Genomic DNA, 23677 nt, shown 5'->3' on the forward strand with positions numbered 1-23677 from the left:
GTTGTATTTTTGCTGATAAATAATATGGCTAGCTGATGAGAGCTAAATAGCTTGAAATAGATCTATACTAGTCTCCCTTTATTTATTTATAAGAGGTAATTCCTCTTTTTGAGTTGTACCTTTTGGTTGAGGTCAGGCCGCAAAACAATAATGTAGCATTTGGGCAAGAATATGCATCCCAGTAGTGCAGCACTGGAGGCCAAGATGGAGAAGACTTCCACAGCTATCATGGCTTTACCTTTTGTGCTCAGATAGGCTGGAAAGAAGGAGACCCACACACTACAGAAGGCCAACATGCTGAAGGTGATGAACTTGGCTTCATTAAAGCTGTCAGGTAGTTTACGGGCAAGAAAAGCCACAGTAAAGCTGGCAATGGCCAAGATACCCATGTAGCCCAAGACACAGTAGAAGAAGAAAGCTGATCCTTCATTGCATTGTAAAATCATTTCTTGAAGCTCTGAGTGCATGTCCAGTTCAGGGAATGGGGGAGATGTTGACAACCAAAGAATACAAATACATACTTGGACAAGAGAACAGGAAAGGACTATAGAAAAGGGCAATCTTTTCCCCACCCATTTCCTCATCTGAGATCCCAGTTTAGTCGCCATGAAAGCCACAACCACAGTTATAGTTTTGGCCAATACACTAGAAATGGCCACTGAGAATGTGATCCCAAAAGTTGGTTGTCGGAGAAGACAGATGACCTTGTCAGGTTGGCTGAGGAAGAACAAAGAGGAGAGAAAACAGAGCAAAAGAGAAACAAGGAGGGTATAGGTTAAGGATCGGTTGTTGGCTTTGACAATGGGAGTATCCCTGTACTTAATAAATGTTCCAAGTATCCAAGATGTCAAGAAGAAGAAACAAAGAGCTGCTGAGGATAAGGCAATTCCTAAGATTTCTTCAAAAGTTAGAAAGACCAGCAGTTTCAGGATGCATTCTTTCTTTTCTTTATTTGGATAATGATCTTCTGAACATTCAAAGCAATCTTCCACATCTGGAAAGAAAATCAATATATTTTTTTCATATGGGCACTCCATATTGCTCTAAATTACCTTGTTAATTTTATGCAACCCAGAGGTTTATTAACATTTGCTTAAGTCTAATGAAAAGTGGTAGAATGCCTAACTCACCATTTTGATTTGAAAACTTCCCTTCTGGGCATGGAACACAGTCATAGCAGCAGAACTGATTCCCCTCAATCCCTTTCTTCCAGGATCCAGGGAAACAAGGCTCATTGCATCGAGAAAGTGGAAGAACCTGATGATGAGGATAAAAGATTTTGAAACTGGAGATATTTAAAACAGTTTGTAATTTTTCTCCTTTATGGAAGAGAATTGTTTTTGACTTCCCAAAGGATACTGACTTTATCAGAAAATTATTGCACGTGTGGATAAACACATGGAAATATGCGAAGAAGAGACTTCTTAGTGGTTTCTTACAGGGGGTTTTAAATCAAATTTTAAGGTGGGGTGGGGAGAGTTGATCCGGATGGCTCATACAGGCTTGGTGGGGAGTCTGCCAGGGCACAGGCCAGAGCTAACTAATGGGCGTGGGACGGGAGTGTTGGGAAGGGTTGGGATTCCAGGGGGGACATTAAGCCATTCCATTAGGGGGTTTACCATCTCTACTTTTTGTGGGAGAGGCAGATATGGTGGGGGCCGAGGGCCAAATTACGTTCGGGGATGTGGGTTCGCTGCATAAGAATGATCGTGCATTCTGACCCTCATCATCCTTCTCACACCCCCGGATGCTCAGGACTACAAGGCTCCCCTCATTTACGACCTCATACAAGAGGGTAGAGTGGACCTGGCATGTATTATGGAGACCTGGTTGGGCCATTAGGGGGGGGTGTTCTCCTTAGTGAATTATGTCAACCAGGCTTCCGGGAGTTTCACCAGCCAAGAGCCCAGGGCAGGGGTGGGGGGATAGCGGTGGTTATTAGGGAAACTCTCAGACCTCAGGAGGTTACTGTGCCTGATATAGTGGGTGTGAGTCCCTTTTTGTGAAATGGGGTCTTGGAGTTCAGGTTGGCCTTTTTGTTACATACCTATCTCCCTGCTACGTTTTATCAGTCTTGCCGGAGCTACTGGATATATTAGCCGGATTGGTGGTTGATTTCACCAGGCTTATGATCCTGGGGGATTTCAATCTGCCTTCCATTGGAGAGACATCCAAGTCAGCTCGGGAGTTCATGGCTTCCATGATGGCTATGGACCTAACTCAGTTAATTCAAGACCCCACCCATAACAGGGGACACACGCTCAACCTAATTTTTGTCTCTGGGCAGTGGATGAATGATCTAGATTTAGGGGATATTTCTATCCAACCCTTGCCATGGTCTGATCATTTCCTCATCAGGCTTGACTTCCATCCTGCTACCCCTCGCCCCAGGGAGGTGGAACCGACTAGATGGTTCTGCCCCAGGCGCCTGATGGACCCTGAAAGGTTCCTGATGGAGCTTGGAATTTTTCCTGAATCCCTTGCTCACAGCTCGACCGAAGCCCTAGTGGAAGCCTGGGATAGGGTGGTCACTGGTGTCTTGGATCATGTTGTGCCTTTGCGGCCTCTGACCCAGTGTCAATCCCTGGTTTACCGAGGAGCTCTGGGAGATGAAACACCAGAAAAGACACCTAGAGAGTGGTTGGAGGGCCAGCCAGTCCGAATCCAATCAAAGACTAGTAAGAATTCATATTAAATCCTACTTAGTGGTGATAAAAATGGCAAAGCAGCAACATTTTTCCGCTCTTATCGCGTCCGCAGATAACTGCACAGCTCCCCTGTTTAGGGTGACCTGCTTCTTATTTAACAAAGGAACTGGGAATGACCCCTTGCAGGGTAGGGCTGAAGAATTTGTTCAGTATCTGCAGGATAAAATCATTCAGATTCAGACACACTTGGACTCTGACTGGGTAGATTCGGGCGAGTCAACGGGGATGAATCTTGTGGAGACTATCTGGGATGAGTTTGACCCTGTGACCCCTGAGGGCATGGACAGGATTATGAGGAGACTCAGTGCTGTCACTTGTGTGCTGGACCCATGTCCCTCTTGGTTAGTTTCAGCTTCCCAGGAGATGACATGAGGCTGGCTAACCTTTGTAGCAAAGGTTGTCGAGAGTGTGGTAGCATGTCAGCTTCCCCAGTACCTGGATGAAGCTGCCTACCTGGATCTGTTTCAGACGGGTTTCAGGCCTGGGTACAGCATGGAGACAGCATTGGTCGCATTGGTTGATGATCTCTGGTGGGCCCGGGACAGGGGATACTCCTCTGTCCTGATCCTTTTAGACCTCTCAGCTGCTTTTGATATCATCAACCATGTTATCCTACTGCAATGACTCAGGGTGTTGGGAATGAGGGGCACCATTTTGTGGTGGTTCTCCTTCTACCTGTCGGATCGGTCGCAGTTCATTTTGACTGGAGGATCAACCCCGAAGCACATCACTTGTGGGGTGCCCCAGAGGTCGGTTCTGTCACCCCTCCTGTTCAACATTTCATTTATTAAGTTTGTATGCCGCCCTATTCCTGAGAGGCTCAGGGCGGATATATGAAACCACTGGGTGAGATCATCCATGGTTTTGGGGTGCGGTATCATCAATAGGCTGATGATACTCAACTTTTCATCTCTACTCCAAACCACCCAAATTATGCCCTCAACATGATGTCCCAATGCCTGGAGGCTATGCGGATCTGGATCACTCATGCCCTCATCCTTTCTCACCTGGACTACTGAAATGCTCTCTACATGGGGCTGCCCTTGAAGAGCACTGGGAGGCTTCAAATGGTCCAGAATGCAGCCGTGCAGGTTATCTTGGAGGTACCCAGGAGCTCCCATGTTACATCCCTTTTAGGCAGCCTGCACTGGTTGTCTGTTGTCTTCCGGGAGCGATTCAAGGTACAAATTATGACTTTTAAAGCACTCCATGGCTTAGGCCCAGGGTACCTGCGAGACCACCTACTGCCACCGGTAGCCTCCCACCGTCCAGTGCGATCCCACAGAGTTGGCCTCCTCAGGGTGCTGTTGGGCAGACAGTGTCAGCTAGTGACCCCCAGGGAGAGAGCCTTCTCTGTGGAAGCACCTTCCCTCTGGATTGAGCTGCCCCTGGAACTTCGCATAATCCCTGACCTCTGGTCCTTCTGACGCACCCTAAAAAGTTGGCTTTTTCAGCAAGCCAGCCTAGCCTGAATAGAATAAAATATAAGATTAATTTGATTGTTAATTTAATTGTTAATTTTAATTTAATTTTTTAAATTTTATTCTAAATATCAATTGGGGTTTTTTGGATACTTTATTTAATGTCCCTTTTAAGTTTTGTAATATGAGGTTTTTTTATGTTGTACACCACCCTGAGTCCTTGGGACAAGGGTGGCATATAAATCCAATAAACCTCATAAACCTCAAACCTCACTCTTGGAAATGCCAACCAAATATGCATACATAACTTTTATACTGTAATTTCCTTTTGTCAATTTGATGAGTGTTTGATCATCAACAGCATTTGAAAAGAATACGCCTTTGTTTCTTTTAAAAATGAGAAATCACATTTTGAAAGAGACTATGTTCAACATGGAATCATAATGGATTAAGGTGTGGGCGATTCATTGATTTGATACCTGGTTAAAAGCTGGATTCCAGACAATCACATCTTCATCAATGAATAATTCCTTCCCTTTTGGAGCCTGTGGATCCAGCTTTCCAACTCTAACTCTCTGAAAGGATCTGTTTGGAAACATGATCAAGTTTGTGATATCGAATCCACCTGTTGCTTCTCCTTTCTCATTCAGGAACACTCTCTCCCCAGCTGAATTGTTAAAAGAAAGGCCTTGTAGAAATGAATGGAGCTACTTGAAAGGGAATAAAAGAGAAAGGGAATTGAAAGTATAATAATGTAGAAAAGAATATCATATTCAATGTTTTCACCATTCTTTCCATTCCAATAACAATAATTAAGCTAAAGGTTCCCCTCACACATATGTGGTTAAGATGCTGAGCTTGTCAATTTGGTGTTTCAAATCCCTAGTGCTACGTAACGGAGAAGCTGTCCCAGCTTCTGCTAACCTAGCAGTTTGAAAGCATATAAAAGTGCAAGTAGAAAAATAGAAACCACCTTTGGTGGGATGGTAACAGCGTTCCGTGCACTTTTAGCATTTAGTTATGCCGGCCACATGACTATGGAGATATCTTCGGACAATGCTGGCTCTTCAACTTTGAAACGGAGATGAGCACCACTCTCTAGAGTTTGAAATGACTAGCACATAGGTGTGAGGAGAACCTTTACCTTAATTATTGTTATTGGAATGGAAAGAATGGTGAAAACATTGAATATGATATTCTCTTCTACATTTCTACAAATTTATAATTGATATTTCATGGAAATATATAAGTCCACTCTTATTAATTTTATATTATTTTAAGGAAAGGTAAGAATGCATTAAAGGTGAGTAAAAATTTTAAATTATGTAAGTTTCTTCGATTATGATCAGGTTCCCTATTTAAACAACTAATTCTACATATATCATATCTAATCTGTCCTGATTGGTACAAAGGTGTTCAACAGTTTGAGATCTGACTAGTTTCCTTTAGTGGAATTTTTAATCTGAGACTCAATATTCTTTGGTGGATATTTAGGGGTGGAGATTATGGCAAACAAATTTGTTTCATACTATGGATGCAACACGAAAAACAGACCACTTTTATTTCATTCCTCTAAAACTCTAATAAGGACAGAAAGTTCAGTTTGTCAGACAGGAAAATTTCATGAGCCACACAGAAAGTTCTTGGAGAGTTGATTATTTTTGGAGGAGACAATGAACAATAATGTAGATTATCACTTTAACTGTCTTTTATTGTGCAAGATCAGGTGATTTACTAAATAACTCCTGCCGACATTTAAATCATAATTTATAGAGTAGCTTCTTGATGAACAGATTGATAGAATAACAACAAAAACTGTTTTCTGCATCTATTTTAGACAGAACAGTAGAATTTTACAAGGGGCTTTGGAAGTCTTCTAGTCAAATACTCTGCTCAAGGAGGAGACCCTATGCCCCATTCAATTCATCCTGATTATTCTTGGGAATTTTAATAAAGCATAACATAAATTTTAATAAAGCATAATCTACTCTTGATGGCAAGGAAATGACATCTTTTTCTGTAGCTCACTATGCAGTTATGCATTTATATTACAATACCATGCACAGGTTTTATCTTCTAATCCTTCTCACTTACCGCATCAGATTTATTTTATTTTACTTTACTTTATTTTTTACTTGATTTTTTTTTATTTTATTACTTTATTTTATTTTTCCTTCTTATCCCACCTTTATTATTTCTACAGAATGAAAGAGTTAGAAGTGATCTTTGAGGTCTTTTAGTCCAACAGGCAGGAAACCCTATACTATTTCAATAAATAAAATAGTAATAATAAAAAATAAACTAATTGTCATTTTAATTATCTCTTATTGTGCAAGCTATGGTGATGTACTAAATAACTCCTGCCAACATATAACCCATAAGTTATACAGTAGCTCCTTGATGATCAGAATAACAGAATAACAACAGAAACCATTTTTCTATATCTATTTTAGACAGAACAGTATAATAGGGTCAGAAGGGACATTGGAGGTCTTTTAGTCAAACACCCTACTCAAGAAGACACTATGCTATTTCAAACAAAAAGCTACCCTTCTCTTCATTAAAATCTAGTGTTGGAGCATCCAAATTTCTGAAGACAAGTTATTCCACTAATTAATTGTTAATTATTCTCACCATCTGGAATTTTTTTGCTTATTTCTACTTTGTTTATTATATTTGTTTCCACATACAAAAAACATTAAGACATTCTACAAGGATATTTTACATCAAACTGCTCATTTAAAAAAAGAAGAAATGTCCAATGAAGAGAGAATACCTGCCAAGCCTGCAGATTTAGAAGATCAATTTTTTTACGCATTGTAATTGTCTTCTTATTGAACCTCAACATGTGTAGTGCCTGCAAAGCATGAGCCACAGCATAAATGGCATTGTAAATGCTGTAGCTTTGGCCAGTCATTTCCATTTCAAAGACAGGCCCAGGAAGGTCCTCCAACTTCATCTCCCCAGTGCATTTCCTACTTGGCAGTTCTTGTAACTCTGATTTTAGAAATGAACAATCAAAGGATTGTTCCCATACTTCCTGCAGAAACCCATCACTGTAGACAGAAACAGGATTTACAGACTGAAGAAATTCCTTGAAACTTACAAATGCCCTTGAATGAATGGTGAAGGAAATAGCCCCATAGAACATCGCGAGATCCCAATTGATTTGAAATCCTGATAATATGAAATCAATCTGTGCAGTCATAATCCATACCTTTCTAAATGGTACTATTTCTTTGCTTTCAGGATCTGCCAGAAATGTGACCGCTCTTAGCCACGTAATTGCCCAGGATTCTCCATAGACAAGAACTGCATTGGCATTGCTATTTATCAAATTAATGGAAATCATGGAGATTGTTCTATAAACTTCTGGAAAGTCCTCCAAGTGAACCAGTTGCGAAAGCCTTTCTGTGAAGGATGAGCAGATTCCATTCTCTGCAAGTAAGGGCTGCATTTTCTGTAAGAAATTCTCTCCATTATTGTTATCCATAGCAAAAATCCCAATCCATGTCCACCTGAAATGGTGAAGCAGTTGAATAATCCCAATGTACTGATGGTCCTCTTTTGGTACCATGAAATAAAGTGAAGAGAGCCTACTGGTTTGAAATGCATCTTGGGCTAATGAACCATATGTCAGCTGCAAGAAAGTGGAGCAGGTTTCTGTTCAATTATTCAATATAACCTAATGTTTCTAGTCTAGTTTTATTATAAAAAATATCAAAGGTCTACTTAAAGATGAACAGTCCATAACTAAAGTGCAGGTGGCCAGATTCTGTGCCGCAGCACTGGGGATTCATTGCAAACATGTGTCTTCTCCACCATAGTTATCTTATATATGAGTCGCCATGGGTGAATAAGCAGCAATATAAATCCAAAAAATATAAATAAATAAATAAATAAATAAATAAATAAATAAATAAATAAATAAATAAATAATGTGGCAAACCTTTTACATTGCTCAGTCTTTTCCCTTTTAGCATTGAACCTACAATGGGTGACACAGTTTATGAGTTGTAATTTTGGTATAGTTAGACCATGTATAATCGACATACTGGATCTTATAGATTTTAGCTGTTATTTATTATTTTATACTAGAATTTTTAATTGTATATTTGCTGAGTATTTTTATTTATTCTGGTCTCTAGTCTAAGATTTTAATGAACTGATTGAGTGATTGATTGATATATCAAAGAAACAATTTTCCCTATAATTCTTCTAAATATTAATATAAAAAAGAATTTCTTGGAATTACTTAAAATACACATAATACATCAATTGTTTTAATAGAAGAAAAGTGTACTACATTAAAATCTTCACTCAGGTATGGAGTAACTCTGGATACTCACTTCCTGTACTTGGCATCAATTGTTTTAATAGAAGAAAAGTGTACTACATTAAAATCTTCACTTAGGTATGGAGTAACTCTGGATACTCACTTCCTGTATTTGGCAGTTTGGTAGTTTCAGGCAAGAGTGCTAAGTAGTAGACCTGAACTCCTTAACACAAACCTATGCCTAATCTTTGATGCTCATTAAATATTCCATCACAATAAGCAAACATAAAATTTTGCTCCTCAATCCCATCACAGCTTACTTGTGGAATCTTGAAGAATCTTATCATTTCACCTATATAAGATGATGTGTCAAAATCCAATCCTCCAATGATAGCTATGAGATTCTTCTGATTATCACACTTGTAATTAGGGACAAATTCCTGGGATTTGAAAAGCAGGTCCAAGGTGGTGCGATACGTCATCCTTGCATTCATGTAACTATCATAGATGTGGAACCCCAGAGTGACATTAGATAAGATCTGGGAGTCCTCATTGATCTGCTTGATAGCAAAAGCCAAGGCAAGGACATGTTGATGAAATTTGGTGATTATGCTGCAAATAATTTAATTACTCAAGTTGAAACAGTAAGTTGACAATTCTTTTAAGGCAGTATTATTTCTGTATGAACAAACATTTCTTTCTACGATGATAGTAGAAAGGTAATAGTATTTCTGAATTCTCAATAATTCCTACAGAGGGAGCTTTGGTTTTTTTTCTGAGCTTGGTTGGTTTCTTGCAGACATTTCATTACCCAAAGTATGTAACAACATCAATGACTAGCACTACTGATGCTATCTAGTTTGGATAATAATAATTGCAAGAAAACAACCAGTATCAGGGAGCATCAAAAATCCCTCATTTCAAACTTGAACTAAACTTGAACTATTCTCCTTTCTTGGTAATTTCTACAACTGTTGAAATTTACTTTTACACAATATGTCTTGCAAAAAACATATACTGCAACAAATGCAAGTAGTGTTTTTTTTCCCCAAAGTACTGTTTATTTTCACAAATGTTATATGAATACATTCAGCATGTATGTTACTCAATTACTGTATGTATGTTTTGAGAGGAGAGATCATGTCAAAACTTTTTAATAATTACCTTATTCTCTGTATATGTTCAACAAAAGCCTCCTTGATCTGAAATTTTGCAAATTTTATTTGAACGTCTTTAAAATATGTAAAGAAGATTATTTGTACTTGCCAGGACCAGATGTCATTGAAAGACATGGAAAGCACAGATTACATACAAGAATTCTACATTATGCACAGTCAGCATTTATTCATATAAGATTTTTTGGGAATGCTGGCTAAGATTAGATAGCAAAGAAAAATTCTTACATTGGTATGTCTTTAGGTGTTTTTCCAGGATATTCATTAAATTTCATTTCACAGAAGTGGTAAACAATGTGAGATGCCATCCCACCAACAATGAAGTCTCCAGGCTGGTACCACTCATGGGGAACAAGGAAAGCATCACTTGCAGGGCAGCTCAGAGTAACTACTTTGTGTACCAAAAACATCAGAAGAAACATCTTGATGCTTTTTTAATAGTGAAAATGGTATGCCTTCCATCCTACCAATCAGAAAGTATCCAAGACTTCATAGTAGGTTTATATCTGAGAATGTAATCCATCGTTTTCTATTTGAAGATATTCAAGAGTGCAAATTCGTATCTTGAATATCTCAAGAATTTGAACAGATACTCTGACAAAAGAGAACAGAAGGTAGAAACTTAAAGCAATAAATCTGACAGAGTTGTTATTACTCCTTGTACCAAATCTACTCTTGAACCCTACAATTCCAAACAACCTTTATAGCCAAACAAATGTCAAGACTGCTGTTGAATTTACATGCCCTTCGGTGCAGCCTTTGATGTTTTGGCCTAGTATTTATGAAAATATATTGTTTGCTCTAGGATATAATTATTTTGTTTTGATGAGATAATAAGTAGCTGATGGATCATCTATTTTTTTTTAAATGAGCAATTGCCAACGGAAGTAATAGAAATGATGGCTTCTGGTGAAGATGGCCAACTGTGGAGTTGAAGTGTCACAGTGGTTAGAATGCAGTATTGCAGGCTTTTTCTGCTGACTGCCGGCTGCCTGCAGTTCAGCAGTTCAAATCTCACATTCAAGTCAAAGGTTGACTCAGTCTTTCATCCTTCCAAAGTGGGTAAAATGAGAACTCAGATTGTTGGGGAAATATGCTGACTCTGTGAAACTGCTTAGAGAGGCTGTAAAAGCACTGTGAAGCGGTATATAAGTCTAAATGCTAAGTGCTATTGTTATGCCCAGGGAGAAATCCCCGGGGGTTCCTGAAGGATTTTTTCTTTGGACTGTCACTTTTTTCACCTTACCAACAAAAAGAACTGGCATTCTTTCAGTTTATATGATCCTCCTGGTTAGGGAGAGTCCTGTAATCATCCCACATGATTCTCCATAAAGCAAAAATCTGCAAGTACCGTAGGAGCTGTGTTTTGAAGCAGCATGTATGCCAACAGCTGGAGGGCGGATCTGCAATCACTCCATTGTTGAAAAAGCAGCCATTTTGGAATTTATTTTTCAAATAGACAGTGAGTTCTGTCTTTATTTTCTCAATCACTTTTAAAGACTATTAATCTTTATTAAACTGAGACAGGCTCTCTTTACCTGCAGCCTGTCATTTCTTTTTGAAGATCTGCCCCATTTGGGGGATTCCTTTGTTGTTTAAAAAAGGAAAAAGACTGCTGGAGGCAAACTAAAATAAGGAAGTATGGGATATCTTTAAAAAATGATGGAGAAATAGAGTAGAAAGTTGTGGTTCTGGTTTATTATTTGTAGCATGATCTGATTTGCTGTTGATGGCTCAATTGTTTTTATTTTTATGATTCTTGATTGGCCAGTAATTCTAAAGTATCTTACAACAAAGCTTCTCTTTCACTAAAGAGGGAGTTAAAGAGGAGCAAATTATTAGGGATGCATTGGAAAAATCCCTAAATAAAATCCACTTGTTTGTAGACCACCTATGCTCCAAGTATGTAAAAAATGCTATTCAAGCTACTTCAGGGATACAGTTATGTGTGGATAAAGTTACAAAATTACCAAAGCACATAGCTGTCAATGTAGAGGAGTCGATTTCAAATTGGGAACATAAACCTGACACCAATCTTTATTATGATGGTTTAAAGATAAACCTCTCAACACAATTGCAAGAAGAGTTCCAGGAAAATCTGAAGCATTCAAAAGGACAAATTTGGGACCTTTTCTTCACCTAACAAGGTTGAGAAATCCTTGAGAAGTTTATTGACTTTCCTTGATCACATCCATGTGATCCAGTAGGGCAGGGAGACAGGGAATGTTGCAGGTCCTCTCTCTTCAGTAAGAAGATCTGGTGGGACCATCTTCTTTATGATGGCTCCCTCCTTCTAGAACATCATCCACACTGAGATTAGATTCGTCCCCACTTTGACCCTCTTTTGCAATGCCCTGAGCACCTAGTTTTGTCAATAGGCCCAGAATGGGCTGGAACCTATGAAGTGGCTTGACTGATTGATTGTTATCCCCAGGGGTGTGTTTTTATTCTTTGTATATTTTTTTAAAAAAAATTAAACAGCTCAGAGACACTGACAGTAAATGGGTGAACATATAAATTTGCTTAAATAAATAAAAAATAAAACTCCTTACAATGGTATGCCATAAGGTTTTATATAAGGATATTCCTTAAATTTCAATTTATAAAACTGAAAAGTATGTGGGACATCCTATTACCAATGAGTAGAACAGAAGAAGCATCACTTGCAGAGAAGTCAAGAGTAACTAGTTTTTAATTAGAGTTGGACTTTCATTATAATTTGGTCCATTTTCCCTATCCATAGCATCTATCATCTGTCTAAATGTCCATCCATCCCTCCATCCATCCCGCCATCCCTCCCTCCAACATCTATCATCTACCATCTACCATCTACCATCTACCATCTACCATCTACCATCTACCATCTACCATCTGTCCATCCGTCCATCCGTCCATCCGTCCATCCATCCATCCATCCATCCATCCATCCATCCATCCATCCATCCATCCATCTATCTATCTATCTATCTATCTATCTATCTATCTATCTATCTATCATCTCTATCATCTATCTATCTTTTTCATCTGTCCATCTGTCTGTGTATCTATCATCTATCTATCATCTATCTATTTATCTATCTTTCTCTCTTTCTATCATTTATCTATCTACATGTCTGCCTACATATTTTACACCTATCTATCGCCTCCATTTAATGAACACTCAAAATTTTCCTCCAGGTTTTTTCATCATTGCAGTACCTCTCTCTATGAGAGATGAGCATACATTTTTCCCCTAGGATTTGAGCTGAATTTCAGCTGATTTTCATGAAAAATGCTAGATTTCTTATTCTAAACCAGGGTGTCAAACTTGATTTTATTGTGGGCTGCATTAGGGTTGTGTTTGACCTTGGGGGTCTGGCCAAGGTGAGCATGGTGATGTCATTTGTGTTGGGGGCTCCTATAGTGGCTCTGAGTGCTCTGCCAGTGAAAATGGGGTCCCAAGCTCAGTTTTTGGCTGGGACAACCTGCAACCCTCTGCCAATGAAAATGGAGCTTGGAGGGACCATGTGCAACCCCTGTGAGCTCGATTTTTGGCTGAGATGGCCTCCTGCAACCCTCTGCCAGTGAAAATGGAGCTTGGGAAGGCTGCATGCAGCCCTTGTGAGCTCCATTTTGGCTAGCAGAAGCACCATGGGCCAGTCCTTTGCTTTTCCAAGGCAGTCCTGAGGGCCAGATCTAAACACCCTCTGGGCTGGATCCAGCTCCTGGCCTTGGAATTTGACACCCTTGTTCTAAAACATGAGTATCAAACAACGCCACATCACATTGACATCACATGAAGTTTTGTAACATTTTCCTCATTCATAGAGCTGGGGTGGGTGTGGCCTAGGTGTGATGCATCCAGCCCATGAGCAACCAGATTGACATCCTGTGTGCACCCCTCCTGAGTTTTATTTTTGTTGGCAGAGCACTGGAGGAGGGAGTCACAGCCATTCTCTCTGATCTCAACTTCCTCTGCTGGAGACAATGGATCTTCCCCCAGCCCTGCCAAGGGCACCATAGGTGCCCCTGACATGAGTAACATCGAATTAATGCCACCCCAGCCATGCCCACCCCAGCCATGCCAATCCTGGCCACACCTACTGCCCACAGTGGTAAAACACAACCCTAATGCAGCCAAGGTGAGCATGGTGAAATCAAGTTTGACACTCCTGAAATAAACTGTTGAAATGGACAAAGAGTTATATTCAACAACCTGGAAAATGGTTGAAAATGCAGCATCATGAGTATTACTCTTGAATTGGGCAACTATAAAAAGCATCACTGTTAAGAATAATCATCCACAAATCCTCTTTTGAAAGAAATATTTTATGTATATATTCCCTGTAGACAAGAAATATTTCTATTCTTTTTTGTCAGCAATTTCTTTGAGCAAGGAAGATCATGTGATGAACTAATTTCTCTTTATAAGTTGCTCCCTTTGGTTTAGATCAGGCCTGAAAACAATGATGTAGCATTTGGGTAAGAATATGCATGCCAGTAATGCAGCACTGGAGGACAAGATAGAGAAGACCTCCACAGCTACCATGGCTTTTCCTTTTGTGCTCAGATAGGATGGAAAGAAGGAGATCCACACACTGCAAAAGGCCAACATGCTGAAGGTGATGAACTTGGCTTTGTTAAAGCTGTCAGGTAATTTACGGGCAAGGAAAGCCACAATAAAGCTGGCAATGGCCAAGATACCCATGTAGCCCAAGACACAGTAGAAGAAGGAAGCTGATCCTTCATTGCATTGTAAAATCATTTCTTGGAGCTCTGAGTGCATGTCCAACTCATGGAATGGGGGAGATGTTGACAACCAAAGAATACAAATACATACTTGGAAGAGAGAGCGTGAGAGGACAATAGAAAAGGGCAATCTTTTCCCCACCCATTTCCTCATCTGAGATCCTGGTTTAGTGGCCAAGAAAGCCACAACCACAGTAATAGTTTTGGCCAATACACTGCAAATGGCCACTGAGAAGGTAATCCCAAAAATTGGTTGTTGGAGAAGGCAGATCACTTTGCCAGGTTGGCTGAGGAAGAATAAAGAGGAGAGAAAACAGAGCAGAAGAGAGACAAGGAGGGTGTAAGTGAGGGACTGGTTGTTGGCTTTTACAATAGGAGTAGCCCAATGCTTAATAAAAATTCCAAGTACCCAAGATGTCAAGAGGAAGAAACAAAGAGCTGCTGAGAACAAGCTGATTCCTAACGTTTCTTCAAAAGTTAGAAACGTCACCAGTTTCAGGATACATCCATTCTTTTGTTCATTTGGATAATGATCTTCTGAACATTTGAAACAGTCATCCATATCTGGAAGAAAAATCAAGGAATTTGTCATTGTAACAATTCTAAACAATTTGGACTCATTTTATATTATGCACAATTGGTTTATTAAAGGTTCTTTAAGTCCAAAGAAAATTGGTAGAATGCCTACCTACCATTTTGGTTTGAAATCTTCCCTTCATGGCATGGAACACAGTCATAGCAGCAGAATTGATTTCCCTCAATCCTTTTCTTCCAGGATCCAGGGAAACAAGGATCATTACATCTGGAAAGTGGAAGAACCTGGTGATAATCATAAAAGATTTTGAAAAGGGATAAATTTAAAATAGTTTCTGATTTTTTTTCCTTTATGGAGGAAAATTATTTTTGACTTCCACAAAGAATATTGAATTTATCAGCATCATCAACGACTTTTGGTAGCATGACTATTATTATGAGATAAGCCCAGGAGCAAAACACAACACACAGCACACAAAGCCTTTAGACAATTAGCAGTTTATATATACATATATACAGACATAAGTGGTAGATAAAGTCCTTACCACTCTGTTAAGGACACAAGGAGAGAAATGAGATACACAACAAGATAGAGAAACACCCTCTAATGACCACTTCTTTATAGACACCTTTTAAAAGAGTACCGTATTTTCACCCATATAACCCGCGGGTTATATGCGGTTTTTACATGCACAGCGCCCCCCTGCGGGTTATATGCGTGGGCGGGGTATACAGAAACTATTTTACACGATCGGAGGCTTACACGATCGGAGGCTTGCTTCTTTCTCCGTTTCTTCCCCCACCCCGATCTCAGCTGTTTCCTTCTCCTTCGTTCCTTTCCTCTTCCCCAGCGTGCGCAGGCTTCTTTCTCCGTTTCTTCCCCCACCCCGATCTCAGCTGTTTCCTTCTCCTTCGTTCCTTTCCTCTTCCCCAGCGTGCGCAGGCTTCTTTCTCCGTTTCTTCCCCCCCCATCTCAGCTGTTTCCCTTCTCTTTTACTCGCCGCGGGTTATATGCGTGGGCGGGTTATATGCGTGGGCGGGGTATACGGGAAACATTTTACACGATCCAGAAAACCCGCGGGTTATATGCGTGTGCGGGTTATCTGCGTGGGCGGGTTATATGGGTGAAAATACGGTAAATGACTTTTGTGGATTCCATTAGAGTCTTTAATAAGTGATACATGTATTGCTGAATCATCCTCATTGCATCAGCTTACAGTTTACAGTTTACAACCTTACATCAACTGGCAGATATTAAATCCTCAGTTACCTGACAAATCTACTAATCAGAATAAAATTGATTGCAACAAATACGACTTCAGCAACAGAATGGTCAATGCTTGGAATGCTCTACTTGACACCCTTGGAAACATGTCCATTGGTATGATTTCAAACAGAGCCAAATATGCAAACATGGCTTTTACAATATCATTTTGTCAATTTTAGGAATGTTTGATCATCAACATTTGAAAGAAAATGCCATTGTTTATTTAAAACATAGAAATTAGACTTCTAAAGAGAGTACATTCAATACTGCATCCAGTTTTGGTCCCCACAATGTAAAAAAGATGTTGAGACTCTAGAAAGAGTGCAGAGAAGAGCAACAAATATGATTAGAGAACTGGAGGCTAAAACATATGAAGAACAGTTGCAGGAACTTGGTAGGTCTAGTTTAATGAAAAAAGGACTAGAGGTGACATGTTAGCAATGTTCTAATATTTCAGGGGCTGCCAAAAATAAGAGGGAATCAAACTATTCTCCAAAGCACCTGAGGGTAGGACAAGAAGCAATGGGTAGAAACTAATCAAGGAGAGAAGCAACTTAGAACTAAGGAGAAATTTCCTGACAGTTATAACAATAAATCAATGGAACAACTTGGCTCCAGAAGTTGTGAATGCTCCAAAACTGGAAGTTTTTAAGAAGATATTGGATAACCCTTTGTCTGAAGTGGTGAAAGATTTCCTGCCTAAGCAAGGGTTAGACTAGAAGACCTTCAATGTACTTTCCAACTCTGTTATTCTATTCTATTCTAATATGGAATCATAATAGATTAAGACATTGTTGATTCAATAATTCGATACCTGGTTAAAAGCTGTGTGCCAGACAATCACATCTTCAACAATGAATAATTCCTTCCCCTTTGGTGCCTTGAGATTCATCTTTCCAACTTTGACTCTTTGAAAGGATCTGTTTGGAAAAGTGATCAAGTTTGTGATATCAAATACACCTGTTGTTTCTCCTTTTTCATTCAGGAACACACTCTCCCCGGCTGAATTGTTAAAAGAAATGCCTTGTAGAAATGAGTGGAGCTACTTGAAAAGGAATAGAAGAGAGAGGGAATTGATAGCAATATAATAGCTCTGACCCCATGTAATTTACAGCCAATTATGACCCTATTTTTCCCCTCCCCCCAGGGTGTATCATAAATCATATTCTTCAATGGAGCACTTTTGTGGGCTGTAGAGGTCATGCCCCTCCAGCTGTTGCAGGTAACCTGGAATACAGCCTTGAAAAAAAATATGTGTGGAATGTACTTCTGGTTGTGGCTGCCATGCTGCTCTGTCAGTCCCCCTGTTGCTTATGGCACCTCGAGAGCAGGCCAGGGATGCTTTGTGAGTTTGTGAGTCTTATTATGCAACTATGATGATTTACTTAATAACTCCTACTGACACTTAAACTGTAATGTATATAGTAGCTTCTGGATGTTCAGAATAACAGAATGACAGAGTAATAGGAAAACAGAACAACAAGAGAAATAAGAATTCTGTATCTATTTCATACAGCATAGTATAAGAAAGTTGCAAGGAACCTTGGAAGTATTTTACCTAACACTCTACTCAGAGATGACTCTACATAATTTCACAGAAAGGAGTGTCCAATCTTTTCATAAAAATCTTCAGTGATGGAGCAAAAACAACCTCTAAAGGCAGGCTGTTCCACATTAATTATTCTCATCGTCATGAAATTCTGTCTTATTTCTATGTTGTTTCTTATATTTGATTCACAGGCAGAAAATATTAAGACTTTCCACATTGGGTTCAAAAAATCATTTTATGTCAAGCTGCTCATTGAAATAAAAGTATCCAATGCAATGGGAATACCTGCCAAGACTGCAGATTTGGAAGATCAGTTTTTTTACGCATCCGAATTATCTTCCTATTGAACTCCAACATGTATAGAGCCTGCAAAGCATAAGCCACAGCATAAACAGCATTGTAGATACTGTAGCTTTGGCCAGTCATTTCCATTTCAAACAGAGGTGAAGGAAGATCCTCCAGCTTCATCTCCCCAGTGCACTGCCTACTGTGTGTTTCTTGTAACTCTGACTTTGGAAATGAACAATCAAATGCTTGTTCCCAAACTTCCTGCAGAAACCCATCTCTGTAGTCTGAAAGTGGATTTATGGTCTGAAGAAATTCCTTGAAACCTTCAACTTCCATTGAATGAACAGTGAAGGAAATAGCCCCATGGAATATCTGGAGGTCCCAATTGATTTGAAATCCTGACAATATGAAATCAAGCTGTGCAGTCATGATCCACACCTTTCCAAATAATGCAATTTCTTTGCTGTCTGGTTTTCCTGAAAACATTACAAATCTTAGCCACAAAATTGTCAATGATTCTCCATAGACAAGAACTGCATTGGCTTCTCTATTTATCAAATGAATGGAAATTCTTGAGATTGTTTGATAAACGTCTGGAAAATCCTCCAAGTGGATCAGTTGTGAAAGTCTTTCTATGAATGATGAGCAGATTCCGTTCTCTGCAAGTAAGGGCTGCATTTTCTGTAAGAATTTTTCTCCATTGTTGTTAGCCACTGCACAAATCCCAATCCATGTCCACCTGAAATGACGAAGCAGTTGGATAATCCCAGTGTACTGATGGTCCTCTTTAGGGACCATGAAATAAAGAGAAGAGAGCTTATTGGTCTGAAATTCTGGAGTAGTATTCTTTTGAGTTGTTAGATCAAATATGAATGTCCTGTCTAGTTTCATATAAAATATATATCCAATGAAGGAATTATTTTCCTGAAATTCTTCTAAATATGGAAAGAAATTTCTTAGAATTATTTCAAACACATATAACTGATCAAAGCAGAGAGTTTAAATTTTTCCTCTAGTATGAAATGCCCATGGATTCATACTTCCTGAATTTGGCATAGTAGTTTCAAAATTATGCTAATTAATAGACCTTAAACCAGAATATTTTAACACAAACGTGAGATTAAATTTTAATGCTCCTTAATTATTCAAGAACAACAATGGTACAAGAATATAGGATTTTTCTGTTTAATCCTTTCATAACTTACTTGTGGAATCTTGAAGAAACCTATAATTTCAGCAATATGAGATGATGATGTAAAATCCAGTCCCCCAATGATAGCCTTTAGTTTCTTCTGGCTATTACATTTGTAGTTAGGGACAAATTCCTGGGATCTGAAAAGCAGGTCCAGAGTGGTGCGATAGGTCATCCTTGCATTGAGGTAGCTGTCATAGATGTGGAACCCAAGAGTGACATTAGGTAAGATCTGGGAGCCCTCATTGATCTGCTTCACAGCAAAGGCCAAGGCAAGGACATGTTGATGAAACTTGGTGAATACACTGCAAATAGGTTAAATCCCCCCATTGCAAAAAATAATAATTTTACAACCTTTTAAGGTGGCATCATTTCTATAAGAATAACAAACTTTTTTTCTCTGACAGTAGTAGGAAGATTATAGCTTTGGTACAATGCTTAATAATTCATACAGCATTTCCATGACTTCCAACAAATATGTACTGCAACAAATACAAGTAATTACTTTTTTAAAAGTACTATATTTATTTTCTAGAGATTTTCAGAAAATGGCATATGAACAGATTCAGGAGGTGTCACTCAATTATGTATGTATGTTTTGTGAGGAGAGATAGTGCCAAATCTTTGTAAAAATACCTTTACCTCAGTAAACGTTTAAATAGAGGCTTTTTATTTTTTTTATTTTTCAACATATAAACATTTCACCTTTCCTTAAACAGGGTGTCATCTGGGTATAAATATCTCTGTGCAACAGCTTTCAGGATTTACAACATCATTCACATTAATATTAATTCTCTAATCTTAAAATTGCAATATATTAAGCAATTGAACATTATTAACCTAATCATTTTCCTCTTAACATATCTTTGAATAAATAAAAACAATACTAACATTAATTATAATTATCCTCCTCATTGTAATACTAACAATTATCATCTTGCTTATACCTCTATCTCAACATATGTTCTACTCTTTAGTCTTCTTCCCTCATTTCCAATTCCCCTTTTCCCTCTAACCATTAATAAAATACTTATAATAGTCAGTTTGTTCTTTCTCTTTAATTATTAATGTTAATCTATTCATTTCTTTACATTCTAATATTTTCCTGATCACCTTCTCATCAATAGGAATCTCTTCACTTTTCCAGTGTTGTGCAAATACAATTCCAGCTGTAATTAATACATGGATAATTAAATAAGTATTCTCTTTATTACAAGTTTCAGGTAAAATCCCCAGCAAAACTATTTCTGGCTTTAACTCATTATGTTGGTTTATCATATTCTCCGACTATGTCATTATTTTTATCCAATTTTTTTTTTTTGCTTCTACACATGTCCACCACATATGATAGTAAGATCCATGTATCTAGTGGCATTTCCAACATTTAGCTGACTTATCTTTAAACATCTTCGTCAGTCTTGTCAGTGCCAGGTGCCATCTGTAAAACATCTTATATAGCTCCTCTTTATATACAGTTGACATTGTTAATTTATAAATCCTTTCCCTCAATTTCTGCCAATTATCTAATTCTATTGTATAGCCAATTTTTTTTTGCCCATGCTATCAGTCTCTTTTATTTGTTCCTCTTCCAGCTTTATACTCAATAAGTAACTATATAGTTTCTTTATCAATCTTTCTTCTGTTCCTGTTAATGTTTTATCTAATTCTGTTAATTCTTTATAAAAGCCGTGTAATTTAGCATTTCTCAAATCTAGACTGTATCTGCACTTGGGAGCACTGTGTTATATCGATCCCTTGCTCAAACATTTCTTGTTTGCTTTTGAGCTCCCTCTTTCACTCAAGATGTCTTTATATCTAACAATATTTCCCATATTAATGACATTTGGGTGAATCAATGCTTCCATTGTTGAAAGCCAAACTAGTATTCTCAAATAATGTTGTTCTTTCATTTTCTCCCATACTAATATTAATGCATTCCTTATATAATGTCTCTGAAAGTATCCGTGTATTTTATTTTTCCCATACCACAAAAGGTATGCCAGCCCAATTGGAAGTCATGTCCTTCTAAAGTCACTAATCTTGTATTCCTCAATACAATCCATTCTTCCATCCATGTTAATACAGCTGCCTGATAGTACAATTCCCAATTTGGTAATCTGAAACCTCCTCTACTTCTTACACGTTGTAACATTTTAAAGATAATTCTTGCTTTTTTTCCCTTGCCAAACATACTTATATATTATTTTATTAAATTCTTCAATTTTTTTTTCAAATTTATTGGAATTGTTTGAAATAAATACAATAATCTTGGCAATATATTCATTTTAATAGTAGCTATTCTTCCTACCAATCATAATTTTTTGATTAAGTTTTCCATTTTCCCAGATCTTAAATAGAGGCTTCTCTATCTTGTACATTTAAAAGAATGTAAAGAAGGCTATTTCTTGTCTCGTAACCAGATACAGTTGAAAGAAAAACAAGGCATAGATTACATTAAAAATGCTACATTTATACACTAACAGTGTTTATTCATGTAAAAGATTTTTGAAAGTCTGTAAGATTAGATAAAGAAAAAAATCCTTACACTGGTATTTCATAAGGAGTTATAGAAGGATTTTTACTAAATTTAAATTCATAAAAGTGGTAACCCATGTGAGATGTCATCCCACCAATGATGAGGTCTTCAGGCTGGTACCACTCATGAGGAATAACGAAAGCATCACTTGTAGGGCAGCTCAAAGTACCTACTTTATGCACCAAAAACATCAGGAGAAACAGAGCCGAGGTGGCGCAGTGGTTAAATGCAGCACTGCAGGCTATTTCAGCTGACTGCAGTTCAGCAGTTTGGCTGTTCAAATCCCACCAGGCTCAAGGTTGACTCAGCCTTCCATCCTTCCGAGGTCGGTAAAATGAGGACCCAGATTGTTGTTGGGGGCAATATGCTGACTCTGTAAACCGCTTAGAGAGGGCTGAAAGCCCTATGAAGCGGTATATAAGCCTAACTATTGCTATTGCTATCTTGATGATCTTGTTATTGTGGAAATGTTTTGACTTCCATCCTACCCATAGGGAAGCATATATAATCCAATACTTCATCTAAAGATAAATCTAAAGATTATACTTGAGAATACATCTAATGAGAAAATCTATCATTTTCTGTTTGAAAGAGAGTACAAATCTTTATCTTGAATATCACAAGGATTTGATACTCTGGCCGAAGAGAATGGATGGTGGAAACTTGAAGCAATGAATCTGACAGAGACGTAATTACCCCTTGTACTAAACACTCTGTGATTCAAGACTTAGTTTATAGCCAAACAGAGACCTTCATCATTGCTGAATTTCAATAGCCTTCTGGGAATACTTTGAAGTTTTGGCCTGTGGCAATTCCTCTAGGATGAATGAAGTGGGCGTATGGAGTCACTGAAGCAGTAGGCGTGAGTTTAAATGGACTCCAGAGGATGGTAGAGGACAGGAAGGCTTGGAGGAATGTTGTCCATAGGGTTGCGATGGGTTGGACATGACTTCGCAACTAACAACAACAATTCCTCTTAGATATAATTGTTTTATTTTGATGAGATAATAAGTAGCTGATAGTTCAGCTATTTTTTTTAATGAGCAAGTGCCAATAAAAGTAATATAAAGGACATATGCAAGAGAATATATATTTAATTGTTATAATTGTAGAAATAAATACAAAGCTTTTTCCCCCCAAGATAACATTTATTTCCTAGCATTTTTTTTTCACAAAATAGAATATGGACAAATCCAGCAGTTATCAGTCATTTATTGTAGGTAAGTTTTCTGAAGAGTAACTATGCAGATCATTTTTTAAAAAGTATGTCTAGTTTAATGAAAAGAAGGATTAGGGGTGACATGATAGCAATGTTCCAATATCTCAGGGGCTGCCACAAAGAAGAGGCAGCTATCTTAGTCAGTTGGAGTCAGCAAACCAATGGAAAGCATGATGCCATATGCTTCCATTGGCTGTCCTGTATGGCAAGTATAAAAAATTGTTCTCGTTGGTTACGAAGTCATGTCCGACCCATCACAATCCCATGAACAACATTCCTCCAGGCCTTCTTGTCCTCTACCACCCCTCTGGAGTCCATTTAAGCTTACACCTACTGCTTTGGTGACTCCATCCAGCCACCTCATTCTCTGTTGTTCCTTCTTCTTTTGCCCTCAATCATTCATTCTCCAAAGTATTTGAGTTTCATCTTCAGGATCTGAAGATACCATTGGCATTCCTGTGATTCAGGAGAAGTGGAGACTGTGGGTCACATACTCCTTCGATGTTCCTTTTACACAGAGATTTGGGGAAAAATATTCTGCCAATAACTGATAGGTAATCCTGAACATTACCTATCTTCAGTGGCTGCTTAAGGATGAACAGTCCTTAACTACAGTGCAGGTGGCCAGATTCTGCCCAGCAGCACTGGGGATTCATCACAAACAAGTGTCTTCTCCACCATAGTGAAGTTATATAACAATTGTGGCAAACCCTTGCATTGCACTTTATTAAACTGAAGGTCCAGGGGACCAATCTGGCCTTCAGGGTGCTTAGGTCTGGCGTGT

General features: G+C 38.4%; 2 protein-coding genes across 2 annotated transcripts; both read right to left on the minus strand.

Moving 5' to 3' along the window:
• Positions 1–86: 86 nt before the first annotated feature.
• Positions 87–10002, minus strand: LOC116521770 (vomeronasal type-2 receptor 26-like). Its single transcript, XM_032236426.1, has 6 exons — positions 9809–10002; positions 8726–9017; positions 6906–7769; positions 4609–4836; positions 1131–1257; positions 87–994 (listed from the first exon to the last, which is right to left on the minus strand). The coding sequence occupies exons 1-6, from the start codon at positions 10000–10002 to the stop codon at positions 87–89; spliced, it is 2613 nt and encodes an 870-aa protein (XP_032092317.1).
• Positions 10003–13973: 3971 nt separating this feature from the next.
• LOC116521771 (vomeronasal type-2 receptor 26-like) lies at positions 13974–21865 on the minus strand. Its single transcript, XM_032236427.1, has 5 exons — positions 21684–21865; positions 19152–19443; positions 17944–18927; positions 15001–15127; positions 13974–14872 (listed from the first exon to the last, which is right to left on the minus strand). The coding sequence occupies exons 1-5, from the start codon at positions 21863–21865 to the stop codon at positions 13974–13976; spliced, it is 2484 nt and encodes an 827-aa protein (XP_032092318.1).
• Positions 21866–23677: the final 1812 nt, after the last annotated feature.

This window comes from Thamnophis elegans, chromosome Z (assembly GCF_009769535.1).
Source record: "Thamnophis elegans isolate rThaEle1 chromosome Z, rThaEle1.pri, whole genome shotgun sequence".
In the NCBI taxonomy this organism is placed as follows: domain Eukaryota; kingdom Metazoa; phylum Chordata; class Lepidosauria; order Squamata; family Colubridae; genus Thamnophis; species Thamnophis elegans.

Excerpts from the sequence above, each read along its gene's own strand:
- LOC116521771 (XM_032236427.1), bottom strand. The coding sequence starts at position 21,865 with ATGTTTTTGGTGCATAAAGTAGGTACTTTGAGCTGCCCTACAAGTGAT. Across the intron at positions 18,928-19,151 it reads GTTTCTTCAAGATTCCACAA|TTATATGTGTTTGAAATAAT; the intron begins GTAAGTTATGAA and ends TGCTTTGATCAG. Across the intron at positions 15,128-17,943 it reads CAAATCTGCAGTCTTGGCAG|GTTCTTCCACTTTCCAGATG; the intron begins GTATTCCCATTG and ends GATTATCACCAG.
- LOC116521770 (XM_032236426.1), bottom strand. The coding sequence starts at position 10,002 with ATGTTTCTTCTGATGTTTTTGGTACACAAAGTAGTTACTCTGAGCTGC. Across the intron at positions 9,018-9,808 it reads ACACCTAAAGACATACCAAT|CATAATCACCAAATTTCATC; the intron begins GTAAGAATTTTT and ends AATTATTTGCAG. Across the intron at positions 4,837-6,905 it reads TAAATCTGCAGGCTTGGCAG|CTCCATTCATTTCTACAAGG; the intron begins GTATTCTCTCTT and ends CCTTTCAAGTAG.